The following is a 25,167-nucleotide window of genomic DNA, read 5'->3' on the forward strand; positions in this document are numbered from 1 at the left end:
GATCCAACTGTAGTAAATAACAAACTAAAAAACAAGAAAAGCACTCAGAGAATGTCGTAATCTGGCAAGGCTGCTCAGTCATATCATTTCCAACAGCTGAAATCTTGAAAAAATTTGTGGCCGAAATCACAGCAGCATAGAATGTGTCCATTTAATACAGATTTACCCACAAACAAAATGACCTTCTGCTGAGCTCAGACGTGTGTTCTGCATGTGTACGTTATGTACAGATATCGAATCATGTGACCTAAATGTGTAGCGATGGGGCGGGAATTGATGGGATTCAGAAACATCCCCAAAATTGAATCAATTGTTCCTCGTATCATTTCTGACGGATAAGTCCCGATTAGTCCGCAACGGTCGATTTGTAGTGGGATCGCAATCATCTGATCGTCAGCTGATGTAGCATTCACTTGTAGCCATAGTTACAGTGCCGCTATCTCGCAGTGCTACAGAAATCTTTAACAAATCTGTGACTGTAAGCCACAACACTGCCAAAATCTAATCAGGTGGTTCTTGTGTCATTTCTGACCTTCCCTGAAAATTTCATTCAAATTCATCAGTTCGTTTTTGAGTAATGTTGCTAACAGACAGACAGACGGACAGACAAACATACGCCGATCGTCACATTACTCCACATTGCTTGGCAGACTAACAAGTCAAAGGATTCTCTGGATCGCTTTGTTGCATCGTTTTGTGTTGATCCTATAGATCTTTTTGTAGCTATATATAAAAAATAAACAACAACAAGACTGATCAAAGCACTAAAGACTTGTTCAACTCATACAATTAGCAGTAAGAGTTTATTTTTTTAAATTCCTCTTGTTGGTTTAAGCTTATACTTTGTTGTTCTTGTGGGAAATATGCCACTCTGGATACGTCCAGGTTTGGTAATATGGTGCCAACGCTGCCTTTTTTATATGAATAAATGAAACTCTGGGTTTGACTTCTCTGGGTTTGACTTCATGAGTTAGTTTCCAGCTTTGTGTGACGGCTTTGTGTCACTGGGCTTATTGAAGCACATTAACGATAAGATATCCAAGGCCGAGGTTGTATATTGTTGGAGAAAGAAAGTGAAATCTTTAGTTGTCGACATGTGTCCAGTTGTTTCTGCTTTTTATTCACATCTCTAGGTGCCTCACATTAAGGAAGCTGTCATTGTTGTGACTTCTGCTGTCTGACTTAAAAATAATCCAGCAACTTAATTCTACTTACTTTCATTTCCTTTTCCCAACATTTCCAGTTTGTTGTGAAACATCCCTTTAAAATGGCAATCAAACTTGGGCAGACGTCGGACGGGAATGAATAAATTAATGATTAATTACAGCACGTTGCAGATAAAACCCGAGTCTTAATGCTTGCTCGGAGCTCTGGCTGAAATGTAGTTTTACACATCAAACCGGCGAGTGGATATCTGTGGATCAGTGTAATCCTGCTGTCTCATTATTGTCACCATCTCGCACCACATGACGGTGGTGAGTGCCGTTTAAGAGGCTGCTTCAGCCTGACAAAAATAAAATTCCTCGGGCAAACACGAGTCATTTTCAGAATATTTTTGGCTGGAAAAAGAAAAAAACGTTTCGAATGTCACACCAGCTTCCAGAAACACATATTGCAAATACTTGAAATGATCTCGTTAAATCTGTTTAGTGCAGTGCAGAGGCCAAAACTTAATCAATCGCAGTGGATAATTTGAGAGTCAGTTCCCAGATTTTTGTGTTTGGTCCCAGAGCATTGAATCGTGTCACTTTTGTGCGTCATGCAGAATCCATTTTGTAGTTTGACCCAGGTGTGTGCATTGGGGCTGTGTGTGTGTTTATGCTGACTAGGATGGTCTGGGGAATATCGCGGTGCTACTGTTGGTTTAATGTGTTTGGAGTTAATAACCAGATGAGTGGATGAGCAGAGGAAGGAGGGGAGTGAGTGAGAAATGGAGCAATTTGGCATTTTGTGCTGAAAGAGAGAGATAGAGATGGAGGGAGAGATAAAGAGAGAACGAGACAAAGAGAGCCAGAGGGGTAAACAGAAAATGGTCCTTTTGCTAAAACGCAACCCTAAGCGCCATGACGGGTTCGTTGCAGTGTATATGTGTGTGTTTTGGCGGGGGGATGTGCTGTGTCATTTATCTTAATGATGCAGCGTAGCCCACATGAGCTGCAGACGCACACATACTCTCAAATCCACACAAACGTGCACAAAATCGGAAGTTTAATGTCTTCATTAAGTGGCGGAACACTGAGCACAAGACTGGAAATAATTCAAAATATTACAAAAAAGAAAAATAGGCCACCAGGGATCTGAATCATGTTGAACCTGAGCTGAATGGAAAAGTGTCGTTATTACAGCGGTGAAGATAAAATATAGTTTTTTAATGAGATTTGATGAAGTGGCGTTGCCTGTCTGACCTGCAAAGGTAAACCCACGGATGAATGATTATTTGTTTTTTGATTAAATTCTGAAACACCAAGAGACACAATTTCTACTACAACCTAAACATACTTTTCCAGGGGTCAAGGCTGCAGCGAGAGAAAGTGCAGATTTACTCATCTGTAGTTCACTGACATTAATGATGTTGACTATTTTCTGGCTAATATGCTCCGTGCATGAATAAATTAGCAATATTTACACTTGCCAAACAATATTTACTGCTCTGTTATTGTTAGATCTTTGACAAATGACTAGAACAAAGTTGTCAGAATCTTCCAGGCATCAAGGGAAAGCTTGATATTTCTGGTAGATATTGTTCTTACCATAATCTCAGGAAGAGTTAAATGAGAAATTTAAGGCCAATTTCTTGTATGCATGCTAAATACCTAGCATAAGAAGAGGCTAGCATGCTTAAGTTAGCATAAAAGACAACACCAGCTATTTCAGCAAGCGCCCTAGAACAGCATATGTTTGCGTTCAGTTGATGAAGCAGCTGCATGACCAAGAACCTCCTCCCTATGCTGACTTTATAGCTCTATTATAACTTCACCTAATTTTCTTTATTGCATTCCTCTTAGCAGACCTTTTACACTGCGGACGTTTTGAGTTGTTACAACAGGAGAAGCACAAGTTGAGTTAATACCGTTCATCATGGCTCCTTTAGTGTCCCCATAAAGCGTGATAATGAATCCACATGTACAATAGCAGAACATCCCCGAAGTGGAATGCAGCCATTGTAAATGCTCCGGTGAATTTTCTGCTGTGAAATGTCAGAATGGCAGCTGTGAAAAAGATCTGTTCTGATAGATGCAATAAAGGACGCGAGGTGACGTTATAATAGAGCAGTGAAATCAGCATTGGGAGGAGGTTGGGCTGGATGGATGGGTCAAAAACCAACAGACTTTAGCACAGAAGACCTCTGTTTGTTATGAAGGTGCCAATCATAGCACAAACCAGTAATTATTCTCTAAATCTAACTTAGTAGTTGACAAAACTGAGGCAAACCTTCACCTGTCACCTGTTTCGGATGTTACTGGCCTATTAAACGGTTGTTGTCATCACCAAAGTTCAGTGAAAGTTTAAGTGGACAAACTTTCACCAAGGAGGCTTGTATTCAGGTCCCATTTTGGACCATATTAGTAATTTTATTTTTTGACTTGACTCTTATTTTGAGCTCTGCTTTCATTTGTTGTTTAACACTCAGTATCTGTTACATTTCCATTGGTTTTTGGTGAAATTTAGGGACCAAAGTTCTGAGTATTACGATTCTAGGGCTTTGCGATTCCACTTAACGTGAGATCTTACATACACTTTTTGCACATCTGCAAGAGAGCACCGACATTTTCTGTTAGTCAATGATCAGAATAAGTAATAACACACCGTCTAGCCCTTTAGAAGATATAGAAGATCCCTACTGGCCCATATACTGTATGTACTGGAAGAAAGTGCAATGATAGCGGCCATTTAATGAACTGATAACATCCAAATTAGGTGAACCTGGCATGTCATTTCACTAGCAATTTGTCATATTTGTCACTATCTATCTATCTATATATATATATATATATATATATATATATATATATATATATATATATTTTTTATATATATATATATATATATATATATATATATATATATATATATATATATATATATATATATATATATATATATATATAGGTTCAGGATTACATCTGAATTCTACTGGATGATGTTGTATTACCACTGCTGTAACTGTTCGGTTTTCTCTCCAACTTTTCTTTAAAGTTTGAACAATACATCGATTGGAGCCACAAAAAAAATAAATAAATAAATAAAAAATACTGAAATTACTCTTTTGTCTGTTTCCCTTCACATGGAAACAATGATTTTGTCATTTTTTTTCTTAGCAAACGATCTTATTTCATTTTCATCAGCCCTCGCCAAAACCAATACTCACGACATGTTCCCATATCTGCTTTCTGTCGCCTGTCGCTGATTGCTGCAGCACAAAAGCGATTCGACCTACAGCCAAAACACTGCAGCTGAAAAGACGAAGACAAAAGGGCCACCTGTAGAAATATCAAACCTTCAAATCAGACAGAAGAGGCGACGCGCCGCCACCCGCACGGCTTGACTGACAGCTGATCTCTGGGGAGAAGTGGCAGCCACAAGACAGCCACGAGTGTTTAGCACCACAGATAGACACAAAAGGATGTTGCAGATTTCCTCTTTAAGTGCATCAATGTATGTTCCTCACCTTGCAACACTGTGTGCCTTCATAAGAACCACCGTGAAAGTACAAACACCGAGAGGGGAGTTTTTTTTCCTTCAAAAATGTTCGATGTGCACACCTGAAATAGAGCGTTTTTTTTTTTTTTTTTTATCTCCTCTAACGTGAAATGTCATCCTGATGGCTACATCCCTGCTAATGTATAAATCCCTGTACCAAAATACAAATCCAGAGGATCTCCTAGAGGCAAAATATAAATAAAATTGTACCCAAAACATCTAACTTGCTGAAGATCTGCTTATCGATATACACTATAGTATACTACCGTACGCTGAATCCTTCACATATAGGCTAAATTTGTTTTTACATATTCAGTCTGGACACCTGAAATACATTATTTTATCTCTTCTAACTTGAGATGTCAACAGTAAAACCATATATCTAATAAAGACATAATTGCAAGTCTAAGGTAGAAGCTAGCTATGTTGCTGTGTATAGAGAAGCTTCTAGTCTCCACTCAGTTACTGCAGTTTAGAAATACAGATGTTTGACCTAATTTCTTTGAAAGTAGTTAAACAATGCATAGTTTTGGCATTTGTATCAACCTGAAAGTTATTTTGTCTTAATAAGCGTTCAATCTGGACACTTGAAATGGGTCATTTTATTTCTTCTTACTTGAAATGTCATCTTTATAACTGAAAAAACTAAAGGTCACAATTATTTGTCCAGATTATTCATTGACTTTGAAAGCTAGCTAGGCAGCTGTGCACAGAGAAACCTCTAGTCTCCACCTGCAGTGCAGCAATTTATAGAGGTGGGTGACCAAAAATTTTGGGGGAGAAAAGTGAAATAAGGTGTTCTAAATTCAGATTTACCTCGGTTACATTAGCTTGATGGTCATAAACAACACATTGAGAGTGCAAAAAACAACCTAAGAGAGCATTTTTCTTGATAAATGGATCATTTTATCTCCTCTTACTTGAAATGCCATCTTTATAGCTGAAAAAACTAAAACTCCACAAATCCAATGAGGATTTTTGACATAATTTCAAGCCTGCAGATAAACTCATGCAGGCAGATTATAGCATCTGATTTTTGATCACTGCTCAGATCGAAATCTGGCTGCCCGGGTTTTTCCGATTGTCCAGGGACCCGCATCGGTCCAGTGGCAGGCATCCGCTTTGCAAGCCAACTGTATCCTCTCACTCAGCTATGGCAACGCCGAGCTAACACTCCGCCGTCCAAGACAATTATCTGCTCTAATCGATTCAGTTGAGACGGGGCCGACCTGAGACGGGGGACTGATTTATTTCATTCTTTCCTAAAGCAGAGCGGCCAATTATATCGCTTTAACTAGACGTTAGCTTTTTTAGCCGGCTACCCAGGCCCAATTAGAGAGCAGCTGCAGGTGGATTTTAATGGGAGAATCTGTGTGTGTGGATTCTCAGCTCATCTCTGCTTTCTTTTTTCCTCCTCTCTGTGTTTATACTTTTGCATGCCTCAGCGGCTGAAAGAGTTGCTTGGTTATAAGCAAAGTTGCAGAAAGCTGGAATTTTCTTTCTTTTTTCTCCTCCAAGCACTTCGGCCAGAAAATGACTTTGATTTCCAGAAAGTGCTGTTGTTGTTTTGTGGTTTTTTGCAGCGAGAGAGGGGTGATGGTGGCGACACTGGTGCTTTTCCACCAAAGTAACCAGTGGATTGTATAGATTTGCGAAGTGCTGTGAGCTGGACCGATTCCTACGTTAACAGGATTAGAACATCAGCCAAATGCCTGTCAGAGACGCAGCATTGTTTGAAGCCATCCACTCATCCTTTCTCCTTGTTTTTTTTTCTTTCTCCATCTGACAATCTGTTCTTTTATTGTGCTGTCAAACTCAGAATGTCATTTCTTCCTCCACCCCCCCTCACCACCATCCCCACTGTCACTCAGGAGCTCTTTGACACACATAAATTATACACATTAAGGGTTGCGTTTTTTACAGCTGCACAGAGGCAGTGGCAGGGAAGAAATGGAGCGAGGTGGAGTCTGTATCAAATGCCACCCAGAGGCCTGTGTGAGCAGTAATTGCAGCAGAGTGTAGTTAATGCGGGTCAGCGGTTGAGTGGAACCCCCGGGGTCAGGAGGAATGTAGAGGGGAAGGAAGAAAAAGGGGAACCGGAGTGAAGAGCGAGTCACTGCGAGCACCCCGCCTCGGGTGGAAGGACTCGGGGTGAAGCTTGGCGATACCCCCCCACCTGTCTGGCTTTTTTCCCCTTTTAATAAACCATACTTCCATTCCGCCGGACTGCAGGGCTTCCTCTCACTCCCCCTTCTTCCACCTGCTTTCTTTTATTTTTCCTCACTCCTTCCACAGTCTCCAGATTTCCCGGCCCACAATAAAGCGAGTCAACCTGGAGGTTTTTGGACTAACGAGATAAACGTTAGTGGTCATGAGATGATTAACGAGATTGGAAGGCAGATTTGAACACTTTTAGCAAACGAAGAAAGAGAAAAATATTATGTTAATTTGTTCAGATTGTGAATACTGGATAATTGTAGCTCCGCAGAGCTCCAAAATATTATTCAAATAAATCAATCGGATAAGGAAAAGTAGTCTTTGGGTCATGAATTGGAGATTGTAGAGGGACATTGAATGCACACACATATAACATCTAAACCTGCTGCCATCAGTAACATTAAACTAGTTTATTCGTATGCATTTAAATCTGGAGAACAAAAACTGAAAGGTGGTAAAGAGACAGTAGATTCACGGCTGCACGATTATGGAAAAAACTGACATTGTGATTGTGATATTTTTGCCATATGTGGAAAAAATTAATCATTCTACAGTGATTTGGTTGATTTTGTAATTGAGTCCATGTGCATAGAAAATCACAAAATAGTCGTAAAAATGCAGAAAAAAAGGCAGCTCTGGACTTCTGCACTTTTCTTGTATGGTGTAACATTGGAAATGTGTTTGTTTTGGATGGCATTCAGATCTGGCTTTGCGCTTGTCAAGAAGACAATTGCTGTACTGATTTAAACAGGCAAAACAAATTTTACCTTGTAGTCCCAAAAATTCCATCATCCTTTCTCTAGCTGAAATATTTCCATATAGCTGACTAGGGCTGCGTGATTATGGCCAAAATTACAATTATTTTTGATCAATGTTGAGACCGTTTATCAGGATTATTTATTGACTCTGTCATGCTACATTCCTGTTAATGCAAAAATCTGCATTAAAATAACACTGAAACAAATTTCCCCCTGAATCCATAGCATCTCTAAGAGGCGAAATGTAAATAAAATTGTACCCACAATGTCTTACTTGCTGAATATCTGCCTAACAATAGACACTATGGTTTCGTAATGTTTCCTAAATGCATCACGACTGTTGCGGTAGAAACTAACTGAGCAGCTGTGCACAGAGAAGCCTTTAGAGTTGGCAGAGGTGTGCAGCCAAAAAAATTTTTTGCAAAGAGTGAAATAAGGTGTGTTTAATTACAGATTTATTTCACTTGAGTTTGCAAGCGCTAGTAGATGCTAGCTATACGACTGTGCACAGAGAAGCCTCTAGTGTCCACTCAGGTTTTGCAATGCAAAAACAAAAACATTTTTGAAAAGTGAACTAAAGTGTTCTAAATTCAGATTTTGCTCAGTTACATTAGCTTGACCCTCATAAAAAACACGTTGTGTAAAAAAAAAAAAAAAATAACCTAAAGGGGCGTTTTTCTCAATAAATGTTCAACCTGGACACCTGAAATGGATAATTTTATCTGCTCTTACTTGAAATGGCATATTTATAGCTAGAAAAAAAACAACTAGAAACGCATAAATCCAATGACGATTTTTGACATATTTTCAAGCCTGCAAGTAAACATACACAGGCAGGTAACAGCATTGGAGTTTCGACCACTGCTCAGATCAATGTCAAAGGTCAACATTATTTATCCTGATTATTCATTGACTTTGGAAGCTAGCTAGGTGGCTGTGCACAGAGAAGCTTCTAGTCTCCACTTAGTTACTGCAAAGCAGGAGTTTGCACAGTTGTGTAACCAAAAGATATTTGGAAAGATTGAAAAAAGGTGTTGTAATTTCAGATTTACCTCATTTGAAAGAGGGCTAGCTAAGTGGCTGTGCAGAGGGAAGCCTCTAGTCTCCACTCAGTTACAGTAACGGAGCAGTAGCAGCTCAGACAGGTATCACCACAAGACTACTCTGAAAAGAGTGAAATGAGAAGTTCTAGTGTAAGATTTATCTGAAATCAAGTGATTTTATCTACATGTGCTGTTTTCTACGAGTATTTTAGACGTCAACATTGTCGTGGATTGTGGTCATTTAATTGCAAGAATCCAAATATTCCATTAATTCTGCAGCCTTACAGCTGATTTATTGTTAGTTTTTGCAACCAAATGTTTGTTCATTGCAGTGTTTTTCTCCTGTGCTCTGCTCATTTTGCTGCACACATGTGGATCCTGAATGTCAACAAGCTCCATGTCTTGAAAATAGAGTTTTTAAAGAAGACACTCAGTGTATCCAAGAACCCTTAAATCGGAGTAAATTATGTTCCATCAGACAGACTTCTCTTGTAGATTAGAAACGAAAAATGAAAACCACGCCAGTTTTCCTTTTGCATCAAGCAGTCAGTGCAAAAGTAAAAACAAAAACACTGTGTTTGAGTTATTATTGATGCTGAAACGATGTATGCAGTGTGTGCAGTCCGAACCACGGCGCTGTCAGGTTTCTTAAACTCCGCAGCAACTCTTCTGAAAGCTCGCACCAGAAATTTAGCTTCTTGCAACATTTCAACTCCCACAGATCGCTGACAGCCCGATGTTTCACGGAGATCATTTTCAATTTCAGGAGCCTTTACTTTTTGTAAGATTTCTGTTTGTTTTCAATGATGCAACTCCGACTATTCACTGCAGACGTAGTGATGGCGAGATGGGCTGGATTGACTGATGAAGTTGTACATCTTCCACCTCACTTTCAGCACACCATCATATATGCTTGTCAGAATGGGACTTTAGTGTTTGAGTGCATGAATGGAGCTACTTTCTCTTGAGTATTTTTCATCTAACATGGGACGCTGCACTAAAACCAGGGCTAATGAAAGTCTTTTAAGTAGATTAGTAGGTGCTCAGGCTAAGATGACCCGCCCAGCCTGCTGTGTGGCAGGGGACGCTGGGATGTTCTCTTTTTAAATTAAGAATTGCAAGAAGAAGAAAAAAACATCGACATAAGGAATTAAATGTGCAGAGAGTAAAAATAAACTGCGGGGCAAGTTGCCGCCTCCGAGGCTGCTGCTGTAATTTTTGCATGTGGAAATTCATGAGCTCCTCTGCAGCTTCCTGCCGGGTCGACCTGTTGTCGGAGGGGGTAGACGTGTTGACAGAGTTGTGGGGCGGAGGGTCTTCGCTCAGTCAAAGGCCCCCTTCAGCATCCATGAAGCATTTATGAACAGGCATCTCCCTGCTCTGCTCTCTATTCCGCTCACAGCCGCTGTTTCTCTTCCATCCTTTTTAAAATTTTCTTACAAACCCCTCTCTGCCCCGTATCCTCACCGTCTGCTCACACTGGCTTCTAATAGATTCCTTCACCTTCTTTCTTTGTTTTCTTTTGAGTGTCCCTCTTCAACAACACCAGCCTCACTCTGAGCCCCTTTCGGCCTTCGGGTAAATGTTGTGAGCAGAGATTCGCGCAAATCGTCGGAGGAAGAAAAAAAAATGCTTATTCATGCAAGGTGCTCACATGTTTTGCACTGTCTTCGGCTTCCCGTGTGCGCTGACTCTCAACCAGGTGAATGCGGTGCGTGTGAGGTCTACTCGGCTTGCTCTTTGATCGCGGTTTTGACAGCCCACCACCTGGGACGGGGGCCGGCCACATGCCGAGCGGCTCCCAGGCCTCGGCTACACCGCGGGAATCTCAACACCCTCTCCCCCGTGCATTAGATGCCGTCAGAATCGCTAATGCTAACACCCAAAAGGCTAGCCCTCCCATGTACGGATATGCAGAAAGAATCACAATTCAGAGAAGAAGAAGAAAAAACACACACCCTCATACAGTGTTATTGGAATTGCTAATCACACACAAGGGGCCAAATCTTGAGCACAGGTGCAACTGGAATTATAATGGCGCTGTAATGTACAATGCTGAGGCCGTGCCATAAAAGCTCCCTGGAGAAAATGTTCATGCTGCACCAAGCGTGTTGGAAATATACAGTTAAAAGGTTCATGATGCTGCACAATGTACAGTTTCAGCATCGATATTGTGACGTGCAACAAATGCAAGAGATTTTCGTTTTAACCGCTTTGGATTCCAAACAGTTTCCAGAAGTATATTTGCTCTTTTTGCATTTTGACTTATTGTAGGTTCATTTTATTGGAATATAAAGTCTACACCGCCATGGAAATAGAAAAAAACATGACTAGAAATGAACTTAGACACAGTTATAATAGCTTAAACCATAGGGAAAAAAGCAAAACTTGAACTTCTTGGATTATATACTTTACAAAATTGCAAACATGTTCAACATTTTCCATAGATGTTCCCAATTCTGGGAAAAAGTGGTGACTCTACATACTGTACATAACTTATTACATGCATTTTTAATTTCCTCAAACACTGCCTGCAGTTCAGCCAAAAAAGGATTTTTGTCACTTGACTGTTGGTTGCAGCTAAATCAGAAATAAATCCACAGTTGCTACAAAAGTTCCACATTTTTTTTTGTTTTTTACCAAATCCAGCTAGAGCAAATGGTATATTTTTGACGTTTTTTTAATTGAGACATTTACAATGAAGTGCTTTGGATTAATCTGATTAATTAAATCATGATTTTAAGCTTAGATGTGGTTAATTTTCCAACAGACGTAGACATCACACATGGTTAGTTCAAAGACTGTCAGAAAGGTGAAAATCCAATCATTCCATTTGTTTTTGCAGTTTGTGGGTCTGAAAAATGGTCTTTTTTGGAAAAAATCTTTAAATAAAACACACACTTTTTAAACCCGCTGTCACATTTTGGAGTGGGTTAAATCAAACACATCATTCTACAGTTTCTTTTGCTGTTTTTCCGTCACCTTTCTAATGAACAGTATTTACTCTGATTTCAAGCTTCTTGGATGCACTGAGATATTATTTTAAAGCTTCATTTAAAGGACACAGAGTTTGCTGACATACAGGCTCCACATGTGCACAGAACAATGAGCAAGGAACGGGAGAAAAAAAGATTTGGTTGCCAAAATGCCAATTTGTTTGGAAATATTTAGGCTGCAGAAACCATCTGAGCATCTGAATGAAATTAAAAATCTATTATTGGATGCTTTTTCAGTGTCAGACCATATAAGTGTAGCCCAGTGAAAAATATTAATAAATATTTATTCATGCAAAAATAGATAAATAAATAGTTAAAAAATGTATTAAAAAGTGATTAAATACATATTTTTGGTTTGTTAAAATTGTGTGTATAAAAGTTCATAAGAATGTTTAAAATGGTTAAATGTATTTTATTTCATTTATTCTGGAAAAGGAAATGCTAGATCTTTCTAGAGAAACGTATGTGTTCACGAATGCACTTTACTTCAGGTTAATTGGTTCGCGTGAAGGGAATGCAGTGAGGGCGTGTGCGTGCATGAGGCGTGCGTGCATGAGGCGTGTGTGGAGGAGAGGAGAGGAGAGGAGTCTGCAGGAGTGGATCGTCTTAGCGGAGTTTTCCAGAAGTTTTGCGCTGAAGTGTAGTAACGTGAGTCTACAGGTTATTAGTAATGTAATCTGCAAAAAGCAGAACTTTTATACAAAGTTTGGAGGTATGGAACTGTCCTGACTGCTCTTTGGACAACTGAGTAGCGATGAACAGACACGGACGGTGCGCTGCGGTTAGCTAGCACAGCTTGTTGGAGTGGCTTCGTCTGGACTGTTTTTGGGATTTTTTTGGGTCTGAAAACAAGAAGCAGTTCCCAGAAAGCGCTCAGAGTTCCTGTGGAGACCTGCTGGACGTCACACCTTCACCTGCTTCTCTGCTCCCATCTGATGCTCTCTGGACCACACACTCACGACATCTGGGTTTTTGTTGTTTTCGCTCGATGGAGGAGAAGTGAGTAGTGATTTAGACGAACTAAAGTCAAACAGGCCTGCAACGCTTTATTTTATTTCGGTTATTTATTTTGCCGGCTTAGTATAGAATGTTGTGTTTATTGTTTAAAAGGTTAAAGTGTGAGGTGAATTGCAGACATTTGAAAAGAAAATTGAAAGGAAATATTTAGTTTTATTATTTTTTATTAACGTAAGGAATTATTTGTGTACTTTAATACTGTTTATGTGTGTTATTGCTGTTTATAAAGAAATGCTACAAGGTTTAAAGGTCCTTAAAAATAATGATAAGCAATACAAAATAGTTAAAGTTGTTTCCAGTGTTTCCAGTTACTTCACCTACCTAAAATTAATATTACATTGAATTAACCTGAGTTACTCTATAAAAGTAAATATAGTTAGAGAACTCAGAGCCCCTTTCTACCTATTTAACTGGTAGACGGGCTGCATAAGAAAGATTGCAAATGGCTTCTTTTAAAGTTTCTTTATTATTTTAAATGCAAATGCAGTCATTGTAGGATGATTAATTCTTTCTAGACACAATTATTCAAGTCATATTGTGAAAGTTCCTGCATTTTTTGCCATATTTCATCAGTTATTGTAGCAATAATAACATGTACTTGAACTAAATATGCTCCAAACCTTAAATTCAGCTAATATTCACCACATTTATTTGAGGTATCCGCTAACATACACAAGCACTGGAAAATAATAAGATTTGGTTGCCAAAATGTCAATTTGTTTGGAAATATTTAGGCAGCAGAAAGCATCTGACCATCTGAATGGAATTAAAAATCTATTTTTGAATGCTTTTTCCAGTGTCAGACCAGAAAAGAAAGGTTCCTAATGGCTTCTTTCAGCTTTTTGAAGGGTTTTATTTTATTTTATTTTTTTAAATTTTGCAGTCATTCTGGGGTGATTAATTCTTTCCAGACACAGTTATTCAAGTCATATCATAAAAGTTCCTGCATATTTTGCCATTTCATCAATTATTGAAGCAATTATAGCATGTACTTGAACTAAATATGCATCAAACCTTTAATTCAGTTAATATTCATCACATTTATTTGAGGTTTTCACTAACATACATGTTTAAAGAGTTGGAGCAGCAGAGAAAAGAAGAAATGAGCAAGAAAAACAGTGGAAAAAACAAGATTTGGTTGCCAGAATGCTGATTTGTTTGGAAATATTTAGGCAGCAGAAACTATCTGAGCATCTGAACGGAATTAAAAATCTATTTTTAGATGCTTTTTTCCAGTGTCAGACCTTAAAAGAAAGGTTGTAAATGGCTTGTTTCAGCTTTTAAAGGGTATTCTAGGGTGATTAATTATTTTCAGACACAGATATTCAAGCATTATAGTGAAAATCCCTACACTTTTTTCCATATTGGATCAGATGTTGTAGCAATAATAACCTGTAACCAGACAAAATATGCACCAAAACTAAAATTTGGTTAATTTTACAGCATTTATTTGAGGTTTACTGGCATAATTGTTTGGAGACTAATATTCAGTTTGTTTCCGGACTGATTCTAATGGAAAATATTTGGTTTATTTTGCTTCATGCTGTGGAGGTTTCAGTCATTTCAGAGTCACTGAAGAGGTTTTTGTCTGCAGCTTCCCACCTGCGCAGGTGTTTCCACTTATTCAGCCTAATTAGAGCCTTTCTCAGGACCATGTGGGTGTTTGCAGACTGAGCTGCTTTAAGTGATCTCCAGCTTTTTGTTTCACCTGATGGCTGATGGAACAATTTATACTTTTATGGCTTTTACTTATTCCAAGAGGATCCCAGTGGCATGTAATCAGAGCTTTGATCATCAGGAGAAAACCTCAGACAAAGCAAGGATTTGTAATATTTGGAGGGTTTTCTTTGGTTTTTTTCCATTTTCTTTGTCAGATTATCTGCAGTTTTTAGGGTTTTCATGTCTTTCTTCACCATGAGTGCTTTTACGTTATAACTCATAAGGACACTTCACTGCTAATATCTCTTTGAGTTTACTCTCTTTTGTAATTTTTTTCTCATTTGTGTAACTTTTTTTACCTTCTTCTTCACTATAAATCCAATTTTTATCACGATAATGGGATGATGCATGAGTTTGGTGACCTACATGGAACAATTTACACTTTTATGGCTTTTTATTGCTTTGATCAGCAAAAGCAAACCTCAAAGACACAAAAGCTTGCAGTTTTGGAGAAATTTTCCATATTCTTTGGTTTTTGCCATTTTCTGTGTTAGATTATCTGTATTCTGAACTCATAAGCACACTTCATAACCAATATTTCCATCAAAACAATGGGATGATATGTGGAATCAATACTGTAGAGAGGAGTGTTTTGTGCCGGATCAGTTTGACGATCTACATGGAATAATTTGCCTTTTTATGGCTTTTACTTACTTGAAGAGGATCATCGTTGCATGTTATCATGGTTTAATCAGCAAAAGCAAAAACCTATGATATGTAATTTTTGGAGGGTTTTCCCATTTCCTTTGTTTTGTTTTTTTTCCATTTTCTTTGTCAGATTATCTGCAGTTTTTAGGGTTTTCATGTCTTTCTTCACCATGAGTGCTTTCACTTTTAACTCATAAACACACTTCACTGCTAATATATCTTCGGTTTTACTCTTGTTTGTAGGTTTTCATCATATTCTTCTGACTTTCTTAAAACTTCTTTCATTTTAAGTCCAGTTTTAATCATGATAATGGGATGATAAGTGGAAACCGGCACTTTAGCGAGGAGTTTTGTATGCTGCATCAGTTGGGTGACCTACATGGAATAATAATAAAGATTTTTGCCCCTCAATCGTATGTCAGTCATGACTAATTTCCCCTCTTATCCCGGCGCCTGTAACCAGTTAGAAGCTGGTGTGAAACTCTTGGTGGTAAATTGATGCTGATAGTTGGAGCGGAGGGTTTAGGGGTGTTTAAGCGAAGTGACACCCTGAGTTGTCTTTGACGCTGTGGGTCATGGAATAAAAAAAAAAAAGCACTAAGCTGAGAGTTATCCCTGTTAATGCACAGCCACTGCACTGTCTGAATCACAACACCAATCACGTTGCCGGCGCTAGGCTAAGGGCCAACTCTTTCAGCAGCCCTGGCACCCAGAGGACACCGCAGGAATTCAGATCCATTACGCTCCCAGCCTCATCAAAGGGACTGTGGGATTCGGATGCTAAACCTGCTCCAGATGCTCACTGTTGGATTTCACTAAGATGCACTGCAGGGCAAAGTGTCATCGGGGCTGACGTGGTGCGATACGGGCAACGAAAAATCATAAAAACAAAACCCAAAAAACACCAACAACCGGTCGGCTCTCGCTAGTCGGTTTTAAACACAACTGGGAGGACAACAAAGCGGATGTAAACAACGGAGCGCTCGACTCATCCGTGGACAAATAAATACTGTGAGAAATTAGCAGATAAGCAAAGCTGGGAGGCAGCAAACATGAATCTGCAGAAACTGGAGGGAGAATGCTGATGCCATCATGGAGACTCACCTGTGGCTCGCATATGCTGACGTATATTTAGCTTTTTAACAAATTCTGCAGCTGATGTTAGATGCAAGACGCTCTCCAATATAAGCTGCACCACAAACTCTTATCTCTAAACCCCTAAAACCCCAAACCAAGGCTGGAACGACATGTTTTCTTTATTAAAAAAAAAAAAAAAAAAAAAGTCACTTAATTTACACCATTTATCAGAGCCAGAAACTGTAAAAACAGAAAGAATTGTAGGAAATTTTAAAGTTTTTCAAAGATAAATCAATGTATCGATGAACACTCTGTCAGATAGATTCTATTGCAAATTAGTCATGAAAATTGAGTTTTTGAAATGTGATTTTTCTGTAGGAAAATGACTTGAAGTTCTTTTTCTGAACTCTAAGGTGACCGCAACTTTTAAACGCATGCTTTTTTAAAAACTTCACCAAAATCAAACCATTTATTTGAGCCAGAGGCTCTGAAAACACAGAGAATCATTGGATTTTGAGCTTTCCAGCAGTCCCTGAACTACTCGTCTATGACTAACTTGAGCTAATTCTGTGCGTTTTGTTAGGAAACTGAGTGAAATTTCACCTTAAAATTATGGTATTTCACCAAAATCACTTTATTCTACATGTCTCCATTAAAAATATGTGTGCAGACAGATTAAAAACTTAAATAATAAAATATCTACAGTATGTGTTTGTCCATTTTATATTTTTCATAAATGAGACACCAGTCGCATGTATCACTCTGCATATTTTTGTTACTGCTATTACTGATAAATACAATCCTATTCTCCAAAATCATGCCATTTGGTAGAGCCGAACGCTTAAAAATTTGAAGTGAGATTTCCAACAATATTTGAATTTATCATGTGTTACTGTCAGTTTCAACTGGAAAATTAACCAAATCTGAGCACAAAATTGTAAAATTTTACAAAAAGCACTAAAAAAATTACCAAAAATAAATATTGTACTTTGCCAAGATTCTGTAAAAAAAATAAAAATTCTGCTTTTCTTGGAGAAAACAGGAAGCATTGGATGACTCAGTTGTGACCAACAGTCGCTGAACAAAAATTCTTTGTCTTTTGAGCTGAATTGCAGGCAGATTTTACACAAAGCCAACGGGAGACAAGTATGGAAACAAATTAAAAATGTAAATTAAACATCCAAAGTATTTAAAATTACTGTTTTGTATAATATTTGAAACATTGGTGGGTGCTTGGAAAATGTTGTACATGTTCCGTCCAGTTTGTTTTGAAGTTTTAGTAAAATAAATAACCAAATAAATCCAGCTTTCTCTTTTTTTTTAATCATTTATGGCATTTAACTTTATTCAACAGCACAAAAGACATCTTTTTTTAGTTCTTTATACTTCTAGTCATGGTTGTTCTGTTTCTCTAGAGGGACAGTGCTTTATATTGCAGTGAAAAATTAACCACAGTGAGTAAAAATGTGACAAGAAAAGCAGAAAACACCCCTAAACTGCAAATACATTCCTATGCATTGTAGTTAAAAGTACAAATAATTCTCAGAGGAGTTTAAATAAAACAAAACTGTTTCTGACAGTCCAGACTTTTTACTGCATTCAAAAAATGAGCCAACAGTGAATAAAAGTGAGACAAAGGGACACAATAAGACACAAAACAACACAAAGGAGAAACAAAGCTTAATAAAACATGAAAAAAGAGACAAATGTGACACATAAGACCCCAAATTAGATAAATTCTGTCTCCTTTGTGGTTTTTCTGTTTCTTTAGAGGTGGAGGACTTTATACTGCAGTGAAAAATGAGCAGAAAAACAAGCAGTAACTGCTTTGAGTTCAGAAGGCTAAATGCATTTTTTGAGGCATTTCCATGAAGTCCGAGTATAATTTGGTCCACTTTGGAATACAGACTCAATATTTGGGCCTCCAGAGTCCTGATAAAATGTCTTGTTTGTAAATTCCTCCATATAGCCGGCAGATAATCGCGTCATGAGGACATAAACACAGACGGGAATCCTGAGCCAGAAAGACTTTTCCAAGCTCCGTGTTTGATATAAATCAGCAAACATCTGGAGTCCTTCGCACTGACTCGGCAGGTTTCCTGACTTGGACTGCAGCGTTTGAGCCGCGCTCCGCAGGGATTACAGCCGGATTAATGAGGAGGCAAAAATCCCTCTCTCCCCTCACTTCCTCCTGACTTTGTGTGCTGTGTTTGTTTGTGGGTGAAAACTCATTAAGCTGTGATGTGCAGGTCTGAAGATGCTGGATGTCAAGGTTAAATAGCATCTATATTTGGATTGATGTGAAGATTTAGTAGCCTGATCATTGAGTTGAATAGCAAATTGGCTTTTGCTTCATTACTGATTTATTAGAAGGTTTGAATCAGGCATAAAATACAAAGGCAGTGATGTTGTTGGGGTTTTTCTAGGCTTTCTTAAAGTTGTCTAGTTTTTATAAAAATAATTGGATGATATGTGGAAACTGTCTCGTTAGCGAAGAGTTTTTTTTGATCAGTTCGGTGACCTACGTAGAACAATTTACACTTTTATGGCTTTCATTTATTGAAAGAGCATCATAACTGCATGTAATCAACATTTAATCAGCAAAAGCAAACCTTTGATTTGTAACTTTTGGAGGGTTTTTCCATCTTCTTTGTCAGATTATCTGCAGTTTTTATTGTTTTCATGTCTTTCTTCCGCACAAGTTCTTTTACTTTTAGCTCATAAGGACACTTCACTGCTAATATCTCTTCAATTTTACTCTCTTTTGTAGCTGCAGTTCAGCTGAAAAGTTCCTGAATTTTTGTCACATGATTGTTGGTTGCAGCTGAGTCACTAATGATTTATGTTAATGTCAAAATGCTCAGATTTTTTTTTTTTTTTTTTTTTTTGAGAATCTAATTTATGTAAACAGTTTATTTATGGCAAATATTTAATGCATGTTTATCTGCTCTGGCAAATACTTCCTGCAGTTCAGCCAAAAAGTCCCTGAATTTTTGTCACATGACTGTTGATCGCAATTAAATCACAAATAGTTTCACGATTGCATCAAGAAATGCAGAATTTTTTGTTTTCGACAGAACCTGCTTAATGTGAATAATTTATTTGTGTCAAGATGTTTAAATGAGATTTGTAGAGTGATTTTTCACAGCATCATTGAACGACAGTCATTTAAAAACTGTTCAAACTGCATTTACATGTTACCTGAATGTTTTTGCTAGAATTTGTCAGGTTAGTGTTGATATTATTCGACCTACACGTCACTGAACGACCATAAATAACTTGGGAACGAGCGTCTGAATGAGGCGACGTAAATAAACAAACGGCTTCCTTAGAATAAGAGATAAAGTAACTGTTCAGATTACTGGAGGACTAATGAAGAGACAACAACCGCTTCTTCCCACATCTTCCTCCTTTTTTCCCTCTTCACGTCTTTTTATGTTGCTTGCACGTGTGTGTGTGTGCGCACGTTGACAGCGTGCACGAGCTTCCTCGAGGCTCTAGTCATCAGCATTGAAACAAATCCAAATGCGTTCTCCGCCTCCCCTCCGCTCGGATGTTTCTGTCCTTAACATTCACTCAGCGTCTGCAAGTGTCGACAGGTGATGCCAAGCAGATGAATAGAGAAAATGCTCTTTGTTGCTCCTTGTGCTCATCCCTCCCTCTCTTTTTCTCTCTCCCCAGGCTGCTGTTTTGTCACATTTTACACAAGGAAAGCTGCCCTTGAAGCCCAGAATGCACTGCATAACATAAAGACCTTAACAGGGGTGAGTGTGTGTCCTCGATTCTCCTCTGCCTACTTTCTGCTCTAATCACACACTTACAGCAGCAGCAGCCCGAGGCGGCTCCGCCCAAACCTGTGCACGACGGCGTGCACGTGTCGGTTTGTGTGTTGCGTTGCTGCGTTTCGCAAGTGTCCGATAGCACGAGCAGGTGAGAGTTACCATGTGAGAGAAAAGTGCAAACTGTGGAGCTGAGATGTGTTGAAGGTTTTTTTCTTTGCAAGCAGGTGCGGTTTTGTTTACATTCAGTGGAATAGAATCAAGTAGAATTGAATAGAATTCCTTTTATTGCCATCACACTGTGGACAATGAAATTTAGCAGCAATCCGGTAAAAGATCAGACATTTATTTAAAGTTTCAAGTACAGTACAGATTTCCCGTTTTTCTTTTCTTAAATGACAGATAATTACTATTAAAACAAGAAAAGCACTCAGAGTGCAGTACTCCGCTAAGGCTGCCTGTTCCCCCATATGGCACCGTCAGAAATGCAGCATTTTTTTTCTGTGCAGCATTTCTTTATTAGTTATTGATGATCAGAAACCACGGCAACATAGAATGTGGCCATTTAATATAGTAATTATTCAGTTATGCAGCGTTTAATGATTTAACAATGACTAAAATCAAGAACACTATGTTTTACTGTATTTATATCAGCAAAAAATGTTGGTATTTTAGAAACATTTGCTGTCATTTGAAAGAAAAAATATGTATACTAGAGGTTGAACAATGAAAAAAAAAGTTATTTTTACAGATTTCCTCTGTTTCAGTAAATTACAGATGATATCTAGCAAAATTATTCAGTTATGCAGTATTTAAATCAGACAAAATAATTACAAGCGATAACACTGTGTCTTACTGTTGTTATACCAGCAAAAAATTTTGGCATTTTGCAAATGTTTGCTGTCATTTAAAAAAAAAAAAAAAGTGGCTATCCAGACATACGAGGTGCAGTTGGAATATAGATAGTTTATATTTTATGTTCTGTGAATGTAAGAGTGCTGAGGGTCACACAGAGTTCAGTTCGCTTCTGGTTCTGGGACAGAATCTGTTTGTGACTTAGTTTCTTACAATGAGGTTGTGTGTGCATCCTAAAAGCCTGAATGTGTCTAGAAAGTGAAAAGAAACCTGCAGCACCAAGTTTGGTGTGTGGAACTGCCTGAAAAAGAACTTACCTGTAGCCAAATAAAGGATTGGTGAGGTATGTTGAGCGTAAAGTCGGAGTTTTTAATATCACAAATTGGCTCTCTGGTAATTTGGCTGGATCACCATGGTAACTGATGCTCCACGGCTGGGTTCCAGTCAGAGTTTGGGCTTTAAATCAGCTGTAAGAAGCCCCCATTTGATGTTTGTTCTGTGCTGATGTTGCTGTTTTAGTCAGTAGAACGTATGATTTACGCCTCAACAGCAGCTCTGTTACAGTACCGATGCCAGCGGGATATTAAAATACAATCCTAGTTGATTCAAGTTTGTTTTCAACACATGAAACTTCCTGGAGGTCATTAAGTGTCACATAAGTATTTGTCATGGGGCCCCTTTAACTCGCGAAACCCCTACAGTTCTCTCTGCTTCCCAACTAAAAAGTGCTCGTCGTCCGAGTAACGCCTCCTCTGGTGTCAACAGGTACTACAGCTGATCTACTGTACTTCAAGTGTGTATTATGTTGGAAAACAGTACTGGTTCTACTCGGATTGGATTGTTCCCAAAAAAAAAAAAAAAACAAAAAAAACAACTTGATCAGGATACTCCTAGCAACAACAAAAAAAGCAGCGATTGGTTAATTTTATGTAGAAGAAGAGTGATATGAGGTGTCAAATGTCTCCTTTTATGGGAGAATTTCATGAAGAAAACCTGGTTTAAAATGGTGATTGATAACCACCGATCCTCTCTTAGGTTCTGTTGAGGCAGCTAACACCAAAAGGAAGCCCCACTATGTTGAACCTGTTAAATAGATAGTTAGATAGATGGTTAAATTGTTTAAAAAAAAAAAAAAAAAAGAGTGTTAAAAAGACGAACTACAAGTATTTAACAGAAATAATAATAAGCCAATGGTAGGGCTGTTTGAAGGAGGATTATTGGGTTTATTGCTCAGTTGAAAGACATACATCCAAATGCTTGTTTTACCAGCTAACACATGGAATAATAGATACCAAGAGCTCTCAGGTGATGAGATGTTTCCAGTCAAAAGCAAAATCTTCTTAAAACTTTACAACTACTAGAAGAGAACAGAATGTCTTCATTGCCACTGTACATGTACAACAAAATTGAAGGTGCAATCCTACCATAGGTGGTGTTAAAAAAAGTTAAGAGACTGGAGAACTCGAACAAAATGTAAAAGAAATAGAATTAAAAGTGCCTAAAGTGCCCTGAAATCCTCACTAAAGTAGCATAACAGGGCTGTAAATTTATCAACTTTTAGTGCAATGACATGTAATGATAATATTCTCTTGTACAAATTATTAATAACAATTGGACAGAGTGGGATGATTGTAACTGGACAGACTGGCCCAAAAAGTTCTCCTCTTTTTCAAATAAGCAATGTCAAAAAACAAGAAAGTCACCTCTGTATTTTTGACTGTGTTATTTTCATTTGTAGATTTTGTTTAGGTTTTCACAGCAACAAAAAGAGTAACAAAAACGCAAGTCTACAACCACAGCTTATCTGTAGTTGTGTGTTATTGAGACAATATCTGCCACACTTTGCTTGTCTTTATTGTACTATTTCCAAATTTATCAACACCTGGACATAATCTCCACAGACATGTAGGAACTTTGCCTTAAACAGATGTACTTTGTCAATGTATTGTATTTTGTTATTGTTTAACAGTGAATTTTGAAGATCTAAGTAACAGATATGTTTGACAAAACTCTTTCTTCCCGCCATATACTTGAATTCCCGCCCATCCCTCCTTGTTTGTAGCCTTGCATGTCCGTCATTGTGCAGAAACGACCACCAAAACATGCCTCCGCTAGCGGTCGAACACATGTTTAGCTGCTCCATGCATCTACTCCTGCTTTTTCTGGACACCGGTGCACACGCCTGATGATAAGGAAGTATGTTGATGCTCCATTTTCCAATATTGTTCCCTCGTAAGGCCCCGGGAGAGCAATAGAGGAAGTGGGCTGGATTTCTCTCGCACTTTTAGCCCTGGGTGGATATTTAGAGGCCCCCAGATCCCTCCCGCTCAGGTTATTGGCTGCTTCCCCGCCTCTCTCCTTGGCTGCGCCGGCTAACTGGAATCTCATCAGTTGAGCGGCTGCACTCTCCCGCTTCAGTCGCTTGGATCAACGGATAGCCCTCCTGGGCAGGTACGGGGTGGATGCTGCGAATCCCATCAGAGCCGTACGCCGGATTTATGCTCCGGCTCCCGACTTGGAGTCAGGCTTGTTGTTTTGCACAGAGTCACCGTGTTAATTGCTCGTGGAAGTATGTTAAATTTGCTCTGTTTTCGCTCGGCGCTGCGAGAGTTAGTCACTTATCCCTTGTTGGAGGTGTAAAACAGCCCTGGGGAGGACACATACTGCAGCAGTTTCAGGATTATAGGAACATGAAATCGCCTTCTTCTACACCATAACACCCTCCCTTCTTCTTTTTTTTCTGTCTGGTCATCTCTCCTACCTCCTTCCTCTCTCCTGCAGCATCTCTGCTTGTTATGTTTGGAGCTTTTTGATGTCAGGTAGCAGTAAATCTGGGTGTTAGAAGTGGAGGAGGCATGATATAGTCTGAGCTTCTTCCACCTTTAACAGAAAAACAGAACGAGCAAACAGGCAGAAAGGCTGTTTTCTGCATTCATTAACATTTATATCAACTAACAGGACGCTATGATGAAACTAGCAGTCGTGTTTTTCATAGTTATGGCCGCCTAACAGGAGTATTAGTGTAAATTCTTGCATTATTAAAGCACTAAGGCTCCTTACAATCACATTTAGTCTGATGGATGTGGAGTTATATTTACATCCTCGCAGCTGGTTTTGATTTAAAAGCTATTTTGCAAGCTAATACTCTTTTTTTCCCCCCATTATTTCTGAGAGGGACAACATGAAAAATGCTGTGTCACCTTTGTGCTCATGCATCTGTTCAAGATACAAACAAAACAGGGACCCGCTCATGAAAACACGGCTCGGTAGCAGCACCTTTAACCCTGTAGAACCCAACAGACGCACTTTGCATCCAAATTCACATCGCTTTCTGCTCGGATGAGTCGCTCTTGAAGTATTTATTGCAGAGAGATGTAACCCACATCAAATAAAACTGCATTCCTCGACCTATCCGGCAAAGGTCTCTTGCCTGGTTTACTGCCTTTGGAAGCAGAATACTGTATGTGATGTAGTAAAATAATGATGTATTAAGTCATACATTGTCCCACCGCCATGGTTGTGTTATTTCTAGATTCCAGACAGTCTCCACTACACAGTTATGCAAATACTATTTATATTGCCAGCATTTTATGGTGAGATACATGTAGAAACATAACATTTTCTTTCATATATAAAGGCTAATCTATAAAATCTGCAAGTGTTACCATAAAAAATGATGGAAAATCTGGATAGATGAGACTGTTTTGAAAAAAACAAGGTATTGCATGTGTGGCTAGTTCTTATAAAGACCAAGGTAAGAGAATTAAAAATAAAGGTAGTAAAATTACCCCAAGAATATCTTAGGATTCATCAGGTTTAGCTGTTTTTACTTTCATATCTCTGATTGATTCTAAGCATCAGCTGCAAATCCAAATAAAGATGAAACTATTTTTCCCATGCAAAGGATTTTAAACTAGTTTCTACTCCTGAAAGTTGCCTTTCAGGGTTTATATGACCTCAATAATCTCCAAAATTCCCAGATTAGGGAAGTGCTTTTGTAGCTGGACAGTCAAATCCCAGGACAAAACAACCCTATGGTGCACTCACCATTTCCTGTAAAGGTTGTTGTTGCTTACTGCTGTTAAACAACCGTTGCAATTGGGAAAAATGAAATTAAAAGACTTTAGTATAGAAAAAACTGGCTTTTCACTCCTAAACAATGCATTTAATTCTGTACATGTCCAAAATCACTTGTTAGGGCAGTGTCTTTGCAGCTAAAAGACAAAAACCCAGGACAAAACATTCCCACAAAGTATTTGCTAAATGCTAGAAAAGGTTCTTCTTGTTGCTTATTGCTGTTTTACAACCATTGAAATAGCTGGGGAAATAATTAAAAGATAGGTTTTCTCTTCTAAAA

General features: G+C 38.6%; 1 protein-coding gene across 38 annotated transcripts in view; it reads left to right on the plus strand.

The window, feature by feature from the left end:
• The window catches only part of celf2 (cugbp, Elav-like family member 2), a 314,361-nt gene that overhangs the window by 188,953 nt on the left and 100,241 nt on the right, over positions 1-25,167 (plus strand). For all 38 annotated transcript variants that reach the window (XM_055006331.1, XM_055006332.1, XM_055006297.1 and 35 more), the window contains one exon: positions 19,858-19,940. In XM_055006331.1, coding sequence (XP_054862306.1) covers positions 19,858-19,940 — 83 coding nt within the window. The remainder of the gene's footprint in view (positions 1-19,857; positions 19,941-25,167) is intronic.

This window comes from Amphiprion ocellaris, chromosome 21, assembly GCF_022539595.1.
Source record: "Amphiprion ocellaris isolate individual 3 ecotype Okinawa chromosome 21, ASM2253959v1, whole genome shotgun sequence".
Classification (NCBI taxonomy): Eukaryota; Metazoa; Chordata; class Actinopteri; family Pomacentridae; genus Amphiprion; species Amphiprion ocellaris.